Source organism: Macrobrachium rosenbergii, chromosome 19 (genome assembly GCF_040412425.1).
Source record: "Macrobrachium rosenbergii isolate ZJJX-2024 chromosome 19, ASM4041242v1, whole genome shotgun sequence".
Lineage (NCBI taxonomy): Eukaryota > Metazoa > Arthropoda > Malacostraca > Decapoda > Palaemonidae > Macrobrachium > Macrobrachium rosenbergii.
The window spans coordinates 31126657-31139849 of NC_089759.1; the positions used below are offsets into that span (position 1 = coordinate 31126657).

General features: G+C 34.4%; 1 protein-coding gene across 1 annotated transcript in view; it reads left to right on the forward strand.

Moving 5' to 3' along the window:
• LOC136848525 (glutamate receptor 2-like) overlaps positions 1–12342 on the forward strand; it is a 15004-nt gene extending 2662 nt beyond the window's left edge. Inside the window, exons 2-10 of the mRNA XM_067120796.1 lie at positions 1884–1987; positions 2279–2369; positions 2948–3106; positions 5773–5920; positions 6112–6335; positions 6878–7029; positions 9583–9693; positions 11707–11867; positions 12245–12342. Of these exons, the coding sequence (XP_066976897.1) occupies positions 1884–1987; positions 2279–2369; positions 2948–3106; positions 5773–5920; positions 6112–6335; positions 6878–7029; positions 9583–9693; positions 11707–11867; positions 12245–12342 (1248 nt within the window). The remainder of the gene's footprint in view (positions 1–1883; positions 1988–2278; positions 2370–2947; positions 3107–5772; positions 5921–6111; positions 6336–6877; positions 7030–9582; positions 9694–11706; positions 11868–12244) is intronic.
• The last annotated feature ends 851 nt before the right edge of the window (positions 12343–13193 follow it).

Consider the following 13193-nt stretch of genomic DNA (forward strand, 5'->3'; position numbering starts at 1 on the left):
ATTTTCTATTATCTCTCCTTAATTGTGTAGTCAAGTTTCACATACAATTTGTAGATTATAGGTTCCTTACAGCTGATTTACTTAACTTTGTATAAAATAATCTAAGCAAAAATACCATATTTTCTCTCCTCCTCTTGATGACGTGAGCCAGAATTCCTTTTTCATTACAGACTCATTAGTTTGTAACACTATTTTGATAACGATCTCAGTAAGTTTTATGTCACTTTAGATGAAACACAAAACTGTCAGGATTCCAAGTAATCAAATGGATTATATATATCTAAACGATATTCATGGGTCGTGAATGGCAGCCTACAGTGGTTTTAAGAGTTGTTTTCTGTATATCGCCGCTTGAAAGTTCCTTGCAAATGGGTGGACAAATAAAACAGTAGAAATTGCGCCGAAGTTTTCTGTACAGCGTACAATGCTGTATAAAACTCTCAGCCAAGGCCCACGAAACTCTCAGCCGCAGCCCATGAAACTTTCAGCCACCGCCCGGTATTGGCATGTGTTGTTGGGACCTATAGCGGTGCCAGACGCACGATCATGGCTAACTTTAACCTTAACTAAAATAAAAACTACTGCGGCAGAGGGCTGCAATTTGGTATGTTTGATAATTGGAGGGTGGATGATCAACATACCAATTTGCAGCCCTCTAGCCTCAGTAGTTTTTAAGATCTGGTGGAGAAAAAAGTGAGGACGGGCAGACAAAGCCATCTCAACAGTTTTCTTTTACAGAAAACTAAAAGTCGCCCCAACATAGGTATCCCAGTGTAGCAGGAGAACTACAAACTGTACGAGCAAATGACCCAGGCATTGGGTGTAATTTGAATACATTTTCTCTAGGACATAAATTAGTTATCCCTGGACAAAGATTTACAATAATTCACTTATCCTCGCAGAGCAAAACAAAGTTTGTGCGGTTCCAGTTCGATTCCATTAGGCTGCAAAGGACTGAAGATTCTACTTATGTTCCCAAATCGAACCCATCTAAAAATTGCTGCGGAGACGGTAAGTAATGTACGTATTTAGCGATAATCCGTCATGACAACCACAATATAATAAGATCAAATATATTAATTTCTGAATATAACTTACCAAAGGGCTGTCTTATTCATGATTTTTGACTGGTTTTGAAATGCCATCTTTAAATAAAATTGTCTGAAGAAAAATATATTTATCTAGAAAGCCTTTTCCCTGTGCAGGCATGCCTGGTAGTAGTAGTAGTAGTAGTAGTAGTAGTAGTAGTAGTAGTAGTAGTAGGGATTTACCTTAGAAACGGCTCCTATTAGGCGAACATATATTTGATATAATTTTCTTCTTTCTCTGCATTTTCTCCCACTTCTGTGTGGGGTCAATGTTTTTGACAGCTTTCCTTCACCTGGCTAAGTCAAACACATCGCCCTCAGACAGTCGCTTGTCTCTCAGATCTTCTTTAACAACATCCATCCACCTTTGCTTTGGTCTTCGTCTCGCTCTCCCAACAGGCACCAGAGTCTGCGTCACTCTCCTCCCTTCTCATCACATGGCCATGCCACTGCAATCTTTTTACTGGACCTTCTTTGATAGTTCTGCAACTTTAGTAGTTCCCCTTGTTCTTTCATTCTTGATCTTATCCATTTTTATCACTCCACACATCCATCTCAGCATTTTCATCTCTAGAGCATCCAGTTTCTTCTCTTGCGCTCTCGTAATCGGCCATGTTTCAGCTCCACATGTCAATGCTAGTCTCATTATTGTCTTATACACTTCCTTTAACGTTTTGGTATCATCATTTACCAATAATCTGTACCTCCTTCCAATCTTCCGTTCTTTCACATTCTGACAAAGGCTTCACGTTAAATAGCTAAATTCAGTTTCTGCAAATTGTGATATAATTCCAGTGGGTACCGTACACGATCGTGACCGATAAGCCAGATGGAACTTTAGAGATCTCAGGTCCCATGGGACACGTTGTGAACATGTTTGCCCAGTTCTATGGTTTTGAGTAAGTAACGTTTTAGATTTTAATTGTCATAGAAATTTGCTTGGAAATTATTTAGTGTTTCTTATAGTAATTAAGTCCATAAGTTTTACATTTTGAATCTTTTTCCCTGTTTAATATAAAAACTAAACAACAGTGATTAGTGAAGAAAAGGTTACTGGGTTCCTCACTGTAAAAAAAAATTCAGTTTACGTCACAGTAAGTAATGCCAGCGGTATTTTGTCTAGCAATGATAGGGCCTATTTAGTGCGGTATTTTCAATATAAGCAAATGTCATGTTATCTCCCCAAACAGTTACACCCTCATACGTCCACCAGATGGTCTCTGGGGTGCCAAACAGCCCGATGGATCCTGGAATGGCATGATGGGAATGGTAGACAGAAAGGTAATGATGGCATAACATAACTTTCTCAGTAGTAAAGATTTCAGTATTTCCAATCATCCTTAAAAGCATATTTACTAGCTGCTGAATATCAGCAGATACTCGTTTTCATTCCCAACTTTAAAGGAAAAATAAGAAAAGTTTCTTGTCAAAGAATGATTTTCGACGAATTCCACAGTCTGGGGATGAAAATGTGATGCACGTCAGATTAAAAACTTGTCTTTCATGTCGGATGGCAGAGCTCTACACTGATAAAAACCTTAATTGGTTATTAGTATGTTTCACTTTATAATAATTGTACGACGAACATTTCGCTTGGAACTGATGCATCATATCATCATTGCCGCCAAATCAAGGAAGTGGACGTTCTTATATTTCATGATGAAGTTTGATAAAATGAAACAACTGGTCGTCTATTTAAGTGTTACCATCTGCTTAGATTTGTTATACCGCCACATTCTAAATGTGCGATTTTATATTCCTTTTAAAGGCTAGAAATGTTTTGCTTCCCAATCTATTTGACACAGTTTAGCCTGTTTCTTCCATAAATCTTTTAATTATCTAGTTGTATTTTGCTTCAGGAAGTGGAATTCGCAGTAGGTCCGTTCACTATCACACCAGAGAGGGAGACAGCCTGTGATTTCTCGAGACCTGTTCACAGCGATAATCTGGCTATCCTGATGATCAGGCCCGGTCTTGAAAATGATGTTGGTGGATTTCTGAAGCCATTTACTTACAAGGTAAGGCAGTTTACATAGAGATCTAGTGGAAGTTACGGATTAAAAAAGAAATTAAACGAATTTTTTTGAAAGAACTGTTAATTTTTTGCTTAAAGTTTAAGCATCATGCTTACACGGTTATATTTCATGGTGCAGGTATGATAACTTAGAAATGATAGAACAAATTTGTTAACCTAAAATGTTTTCATTCTTCAATCTAGAGTAAAAATGTTTTTATGCTGTTAATAATTTTCCATACAGATTACGAAAAAATAACGCCGATATTCGTGTTCTAAAAAGAAAATTATTTACAAAGAAGCTGAGAAACGAATAAGCGCCAAAATGTACTTTCAAAGAGAAGAAAATGGTACCTTTATATACATGAAGTAAGGCAAGCTATGGTACAAACCAAAATTTATTCTAATTTAAGGTCCTTATCATTAGAAAAGACTCGCCACAAAGAAGGAGAAATATTCAAAGTGACGATAGAAAAAATTCAAAGCACGAAAGTGTTTTCAAAATCACTATGGCAAATATCTAAAGCACTCCTCTATCAAAAATTCACTTAAGGATAGGTATGGACAAGGCAAACAGTGCTTTTAGCATTACCACAAAATGAGAAATGATGAACAATGAGTCAAAAGAGAATAATGTAAGAGTTGTAACCTCCTTTTTGAACATCATTGTTTATAATATATACATATTATATATATATATATATATATATATATATATATATATATATATATATATATATATATATATATATATATATATATATATATATATATATATATATGTATTATATCATGCCATTTGAATCTTCCATGGGAACTGCGTGGCTAATGATAAGTAAGGAGTCTACAGGAGAAAGATTTACCAATGAAAACACTGACTTTAAACTGTTTATTACCCATCGTCAGACGCAGACAGCGTTTTATTCTATTATTGATATCCGCGAAGAAAGGAAAATAATGAATAATGAGCCAAAATAATTAAAGATAGAAGTGTCAGAGGAAGGTCCTAAGCTTTCCGTGGATGAAAACTAAGGCTGGAAAATGCAGGAAATTAAATATATAAATGAGGGAGAGAAAAGAAATCCAGAGAAAGAGAAAGATTCCTTACCCTCAGTGTGAGAACTTTTGACTTAGAAGTTCTTGATTTTTCAAACTAAAATGTGGGTAGTTTTTATTCCATATCTGACAACTATAATGAATAAGTAATGCATAAGTGATTAGTAATGACCGATGATTCAAGATGAGTAAAAATTGCTACAAGTACGAACTGACTTGAATTGTTTTGTTTTTTAATTCGAGAAAATTAAAGTTTAACAGCTCTCCTAGGGCTGACCCGAAGGATTAGACTTATTTTACGCGGCTAAGAACCAATTGGTTACTTAGCAACGGGACCTACGGCTTATTGTGGAATCCGAACCACATTATACCGAGAAATGAATTTCTATCACCAGAAATAAATTCCTCTAATTCTTCGTTGGCCGGCCGGAGACTCGAACTCGGGCCTAGTCAATATCCGCAGTACATGAATAATGCATAAATAATCTAAGAGTAAGAAGCTGATCATGACCAAAAAATTATAATTTTTCAGCTCACGATTAATTCCAAAACAATGCGAAATAAAAAATCACTTAAATTAATGAATATTCGTTTAACACTTACCATATGACGGAGGAACTGAAGGCTGGCTAACCAACACACATGGAGCGAAGTCTTTGTATCATAAAGATAGGATGGTTTCTGCACTATATCAGAAAGAACTGACTGCCCTGAAACTTTAGAGATATGGCGATAGCTTAAGGTTTATCATTTTGAGAAGCAAAATGCATACAATGAAGGATAACTTGGCACAATGTCACAGACTGTAAGTGTTTGGTAAACATAACCTACCTGAATCTGTTCTAATACGAGACTGTTGATGGCGTTTCCCGCAAAGCAAACAGCACAATTCTGTTTGCTGAACAAACACTGTTTACGGGAGATCTTTATTCTTGATTGAGTGGCGAATGACCTCTCTAGCACAAATTCTGATAAACTGTGCCTGAAATAACAGAATTTGACAATGAATATGACGTGGAACCTGACGAAAAATTCATACGAAAGACATTAATATAAGGAAGCTTGTAGGGCAAAAAACTGATTTTCTGAGGGCTTAGGTTAACATATGACCAGCTGTCACAAACACTGACATAAATATTCTAATACTTGATAGAATATACAGGGAGGAACATTGATGAAAAACCTGCACCCATTCCAGCTTCCAGGGATTTGCTGTTCATATCCAATTTTACATACACAGAATTTCTCCATTCCAAGTTTGTATTTATGAATCTTCAATAAGTGTTTTGTAGAGAAGAAGCCATATCATGTAATTTGAGGAGTGGTTTCAGGTGTTTCGCAGTGGGATATTGTTCCTCTTTGTCTTGAACTTTCTGACTTTTTTCCAACTCCACTATTTGCCTGCCACAGCCTTTCTGAAAATGGTGGCATGTCACATGTATTTGATGTCTTTATTGAGGCAGCATGCACACTGGTGTATAAGTGTTTATATGTATACATGCGTGTAGGAAAATAAATATATGTTAGTGGTTGAAGAATTATGTGCATGGAGATACGGTTGAATGACACTGGCGTACAAGAACATTAACCAGGGCCATGCAATCTTCCCACCAGGTATGGATTCTTATAGTGGCCAGTGCACTGTGCATGGCAATTACCAAGACGTTGGTGACCAAATGCGAAGAAGTAATATACAGTTTCAAGGAGAAGACTCCGGTGACACAAGCATTTCAGCGGATTCTAGAGAACGTGGTTCAAGAAGGTAAGAAATTAACCTTGTTATTATATATTTATATATATATATATATATATATATATATATATATATATATATATGTGTGTGTGTGTGTGTGTACGTATATATGTATGTACATGTGTGTGTGTGTAAATTAATATAAAATTTTGTCACCTCTTTTCTATGCCCTGTCATTCACACGCCATTTTCTTCTAAAGTATCAGGTTCTGAGTGGATACCAATGAGCAATGGCGGAAGGATCTTGCTGTCATCATGGCTGCTCGCTACGATAGTCTTTTCGTCACTGTACAGCGGGACTTTGACCGCTATGCTGACCGTCCCTAGAGTTGTCATTCCTATTGATTCTTTGGCTGACCTCGTTTCCCAAGATGCTCTGCCTTGGCGACTTGAGGCAGGGTCGATGATGCCCAAGTTTCTTATGGTAAGTGGATCTGTGTACTCTGCTTCATGTCCAATATAAAAGATGAATCACTGAAGATTGTATTTAGGTATATCTTTCATTCAGATATAGTGTTATATATTAAAGTCCTCCTGGGCCTCTTTAGGCTCATAGGGCAGGCTCTGATCTCCTGTTTCTTAGGCCGACTGTCAGTGGGGTATATAGTAATCTTATAATAGGTTAGGCTCTGAAAAGTGGATCATTCAAGACTGAAATATGACATGTCTTACAATCACATTGTACGCGGTAGGGTGGTGTTAGACTTCCTGTTCAATCTTGACAGACATTTCCAAGAAATAATGATATTTCAGTGTCCAGCATTTACTGTCAATGGCGTACTGTATTGAATTTGCAAGACCGTTTATACTTTATAATTAATTTGCAGATACCTCTATGATGCGATCGCTCTGAAACACATGAGTTTATTTCATTTGCACCTATTTGATAATGTGACTAGTTAAGGTAGATCACATTTCATGAAGGAAGTTCTGTGCTTCTACATTTATTATTTATGGCCCTTGCAGGAATCTGGCGATCCAGTGCGGATGAAGGTGGTGACTCACGTATCTGGGACAATCCCTGATTGTTGGGCTGCCAGGGAGGCCATTGCCAGGGGCGAGTATGCTGCCCTCTGCGATGAGACCTCCATGAAAAAGTCCATGGCATGGGACTTCAGGTAATGGGAGGGACAATGAGACCTCCATGAAAAAGTCCATGGACTTGGGACTTTAGGTAATGGGAGGGACAATGAGACCTCCATGAAAAAGTCCATGGCATGGGACTTCAGGTAATGGGAGGGACAATGAGACCTCCATGAAAAAGTCCATGGACTTGGGACTTTAGGTAATGGAAGGGACAATGAGACCTCCATGAAAAAGTCCATGGCATGGGACTTTAGGTAATGGGAGGGACAATGATATATTGGGAAGTATATGCCTGAGCTAGGTCGCTTTAACAATTTGTTTCTGTGCTTCTGTGGGTGAATATAATACCACGATAAATATTGCGCGATTTATTAATTCCTTATCTTACTTTTTTCTTTTATTGGAAAATATTTAGGACTGAATAAACCTCTACGGTTTGACAGATAGAGGTTTTAGAAATTTAAAACGCGATATGAGCCTGATGTGGAAACCGAATCTCCGATGTTCCATATATGTCACTGTATGGGTACATACATATATACACATATATATATATATATATATATATATATATATATATATATATATATATATATATATATATATATATATATATATATATATATATATATATATACTGTTTCACTTTCTATATTGGTGAAATATCTGCTTATATATATCTTGTTTATCTATCTATCTATCTATCTATAATCTATCTATCTATCTATCTTATCTATATATATATATATATATATATATATATATATATATATATATATATATATATATATATATATATATATATATATATATATACAGTATATACACACACACACACACACACACATGTATATATATATATATATATATATATATATATATATATATATATATATATATATATATATGTATGTATATATAAACAGATTATATGGCCACTCAAGACAAAGTGAAACAATGGAATGGAAGATATTTCATCTTTATTCCAAGGCATTTTCAACCAAACTACATAAAATGGCAAAAAGTTACAAATAGGTCTTGGTTTTACAAACAACAAAGGTCATTACTTTTTGCGGTAGGTCTCCAGGTCAAGAACAGCTCTCTAGGATTATCGTAGGTAACCAGATAAGCAAAGGATCACCGAACACCTCCTGCAGAAGTGGGGTCAAGAGTTAATAGACCTGGGGTTATATTAATGTTATTTACAACTTCTTACCATAGTACTATTGGACCGGTGAAATTTGCGATTTTTCACTTGGGTGTACGAAAGAAGTGTTGCTTTTTAGGACAGTTCTAACTAAAGATTTATGATGATTTATTCTGACATTGATTCCCTTATTTGTTTAGCCCAAATAAAGTGAATCATAATCCACAAAGGGACTTTATAAATAGTGTTGTTATTTGGTGAGGAATATTTTCAACACCGATTAACTAAGGCAAACAAATGGTGTTCTGAGGTAATTCCGTCTTCCTGTCACTTTCATTTTAAATTGTTCCCACAGCTTTATTATAGCGAGTATCCAATATGTAAGAAGGATAATATGAGTCCCTGCCTAGTTTTCTAATGATCTGTTTTCGTTATCCAGGAATTCAGGACGGACAATACGTAACGCTTTCAGTAACATTGAATAGAATAAAGAGATTTTTATACAATATGATATCAAGAGAAATGTTTTTTATAATTAAAAAAAATAATTTGTTGTTTGCTATATACACTAGATTTACATTGAAATTGTCCCTCTGATTTATACAGTTACCTGAGATAATCCTCAAAATCTGTTCCTGACCTGAAGACCTACCTCAGAAAGTATTAATGTCCCTTGTATGTATGCATTGGCAGTTATGTAAATCCTCTGTGTTCTTAGGTGTTGTTTATAAAACCGACTCTTCTTCGCAATCTCTTGTTCCATTGTATGTTGTTTCCTTAAAGTGCCTTAGAGAGAAAAACGGCGACATTGTCGAGTTATTTGTGATTTCTGTGATAGAAGTTTTATGTGTGTATATATATATATATATATATATATATATATATATATATATATATATATATATATATATATATATATATATATATGAATCATGAAAATGTGGAATATGATAAATATATAAATAAAGAAAATATGGATCATGATGCATATATAAATAAAGGCAATATATATATATATATATATATATATATATATATATATATATATATATATATATATATATATATATATATACATATATGCTTAAAAATTCACAGTAGATGCACGTGACTTCAGTGTATGAGCAGAATCCCACAGGAAAATGACAGGCAGAAGTTCAGTACCTACTGAACTTCTATCTGTCATTTTCCTGTGGATTCGCTTTATATATATATATATATATATATATATATATATATATATATATATATATATATATATATATATATATATATATATATATATATATTTGTTCGTGTGTGTGTGTGTATGCCTAATTTAATAAAATGACCTTCACTAAGAAATCATCACTAAAGATTTATTCGTCATACATTCATTAATTTCTTACCCTTAGCTGCCTACAGACCAAATCAATTCAACTGATTCTTTCATTTCCAGCACCACAGGGAAATGTCACCTTTACATTGCAAAGCAATATGTGTTTACAAATGCAATGATGGCCATGGCATTCCAGGTTAATTCATCGTATGTTCCAGCAATAAACAACATGTAAGTTAATATTTAAAAACTGCTCTCTAATGTGTGCATTTCTCGTGAACATTTTAGAGGTTTCTCTCAATTTACATTTTCAATAGTCTGGACTTGAGCATTGGTTGTATTTTTTTAATGGTAGGCTGAATATTAAATGGATCATCCTAAAAATTCTAAAGCCAACATTTTTGGTTAAAATGTTAAACCGAATTCACAACAGTGTCATGAAATCGTTTTCAAAAAATAACATCAAGATTTGGCAAAACTCTTGCCTAACCAACCTTAGCGATGAGCTTCAGGTAATCTCGTCTTAAGAAAAGCTCATGCAAGACAAAAATAATCATGAAACACCCCATAAAATGAGTTACTAAGCCATAGTGGATGCGATTAACTATATAGGCTAAACCTCCAATGTAAAGAATAAAAAACGGTTCAATACTAAATTCAGCTTGTAATCCTTATGCGAAGCTCACCGCTAGGTGACTCTCCTTTTAAGTTTCTATTGGGACAGAATAATTTTTCTCCTAATACACCTAAAACAACTGACTTAAAGATAATTCACACACATCTGATATCCGCACCACATTTTGCACTTTAATTAACGCGGTTGCAAATTGACTGTTTTGCTGTATCGATATCTGGTTTGTGGTTCACGTTAAATGCAGACAAAATGAAGAATCCCGGTAGATAACTTACTTCAAAACAGGTCGACAGTCAACAGCTGAACATTATTCCGCAGCATGGTAAAATTTTGGGTCTTTCCTCTTATATGCTTCAGGTCAAGGGGCAGAGTGTAACTCAATTGCGCTACAGCTCGGGTCAAAACACTTTCTGAAAAGTGTAATCAGTTTTCACATAAAAGAGCTCAAACTAGTTCAGTGTTGCCCACAAACAGCATTTACCTTGTTTGTTTTTTATACTCTACTTTTCTAACTTTTTCTTTTCTTAGAATCACGAAGAGATTTTTTGTGGACTTACCCCGTGACCTATGTCCCATCTTGCTTCAAAATAAAGTAATATGTATCTCTGAGCCACTATTTCTACATTTAAAAGTTCTTACAACTGAACTATTTTGGTGGACACTACTGTAACAAAATTTCTTTCCATAGTAATGTTAATTATTTCAAGACGTATCTCTAAAAATAAGAGACTTTATTCCATTATTCCAATAACAAGCAATCGGTCAGTTTCTGGCAGACTTTTTAAGAACAGAAACTCAACAATTTCCCTATACTTTTCCCTGAATTAAGGAGGTCTATGGTTTTATAAAGAGAAATAGGGAAAATTGACAGACAAGGCATTACACTTTTGGTAAAACTTACCTAAATTTCCTAATTAATCTGTCAACCGAATCGCTCTTCGAATAAAAATTGAACCCATAATTTCCGCCCTTATTCCATTCTCATACGAAGAAGAAAAATATTAAAAGCATTCATTTACAATCGGAACATAAGCAAACCGGCTCAACAAACGATGCTATGTTTTGAAAATATCTGCTTTCCAACCTCTCCAGCATTCCTACCTTTCCCACTTAGCCTGAGACTGTGGTCTTCATTTTAGTATTGAGCCCCTCAACAATACTTCACTTAAATGATAACTACTTAGTCCAGAAGCTCTTTTATACACTGTAAGATTTGCTTTCATATGTACCTTGCAATCTGTCTGTCAGTCTGTCTATCTGTCTGTATGTGTGTCTGTCTGTCTGTCTCTATATATATCATATATATATATCTCTCTATATATATATATATATATATATATATATATATATATATATATATATATATATATATATATATACAAATAAACACAAACACACACACACACACACATATATATATATATACATATACACACACACACACACATATATGTATATAGGCTATATATATACACGTAGTCATTTATAATGTGCATTAATCCATTAAGAGAGAGTGAACAGAAATCTATTTGGATAGCTATGATCTGAATACGAACTGTGACAAAGTGATCATGTAATTGTATACTTTATACTTTATAACGATATTGCAGTATTGGCATAATCATGGAATCGGGATTCCTGGACATGTGGATGGGAGCTGAACTAACCAACGTTTCCCAGTGCCTTCGACCCCCGAGTTCCGACCAGAGAGATGGCATCAGTGCGTTGAATCTCGAAGCATTCTACGGAATCTTCATTGTTTTGTCTATGGGTAAATTCTATACGGAGCATACTGCGAGTTAATAATATTATTTTTCGTTTATCATGTTATATTAGTATGCATGATAAACTGGGATGATATATTCTACCCACTGTAAAACTTGGGAAAACGTGGTGTAGTCCTCATTCAACATCTCCAAGATTAAAATGAAATTTAAATTATCAGTGTATGAGAAACGAATTTGCTATATCTCTCTTAAACAACTTGAAAGAAAGCCATAGTTAACTTCCTACTTGATAATTTGAGTCTTGTACAGATTTTTGATAATTTTAAAAAATGTTTAATTTGTAATACATCTACAGAATATATTATCGACTGGAAAATCAAATCTTCAACCATATTATTAAAAATAATTATTTTGTTTATAGGTGCTTTATTCGGGCTTCTATCCTTCATCTTCGAATATGGATTCCACCTAATAATGGGAAACAAAGACCCGGAAGATGATTCTGGATTCAGTGGCTGACAAATACTCTCATGTCTATTTTAGACAGTTAAATACAGCAGAAAATATGAGCTGTGTATTTTGCTGTTTTCAATTTGCTCTGTATTGTTTATTCACTGGTTTGTTCGTTAATCTGAAAATATATTTACAGATCTATGGTAGCAAGATATCACATTGGCAATAAAAATCTTATGTAATAATTATAAGTAAATAATTCAGCAACCAGTAAAAAAGATTGTTTCATTTTTATTATTCCAGATGTTTGAAAATGTATCATAAGACAACAGCTAGTTGGCCAGGAAGTATACCACTTGATAAACCATACACAAATTTTGTGGAATTTTGCAACGAAAAACTTTCACACCGTCTCCCTGTTCATATCTAGAATTTCACAGACTGGTCTGTTTCCTTCCGTGTTCACGACTATCGTTTCCACAGTTAATTCATTTCAAGCTTTATGTTATCGTATTCCTGACTTTAAAGCATTCATTGATAATTTCATTTTTCCCATTTGTCTGAAGCCTAAACTATGGACCTTCATAGCATCCTTAATTTTTGGTTCATTAGGGGTCCTAGTTCTTCCTGTTGTGTTTGATAGTCACATCTGTGGAATATTAAAACACTGAAATGGACATAACAGTATTTGGACATTAATTAATTAATGGAAGCCTCAAAACAATAACGTAGGAAGTAATTCATGACAAAACAGTAAGGGCAGTGTTATTACTTCCAACAAACACCAAAGTATACAGTAACCTCCAAAGATAAATCTAAAAATTATGTGGAAGCTAACTCTGTTTCACGTTACGTTAATTGCATATTTAAAGACTCTTTCATCAAATATTTCGAGATTCAAAAATGTCCATGCATGA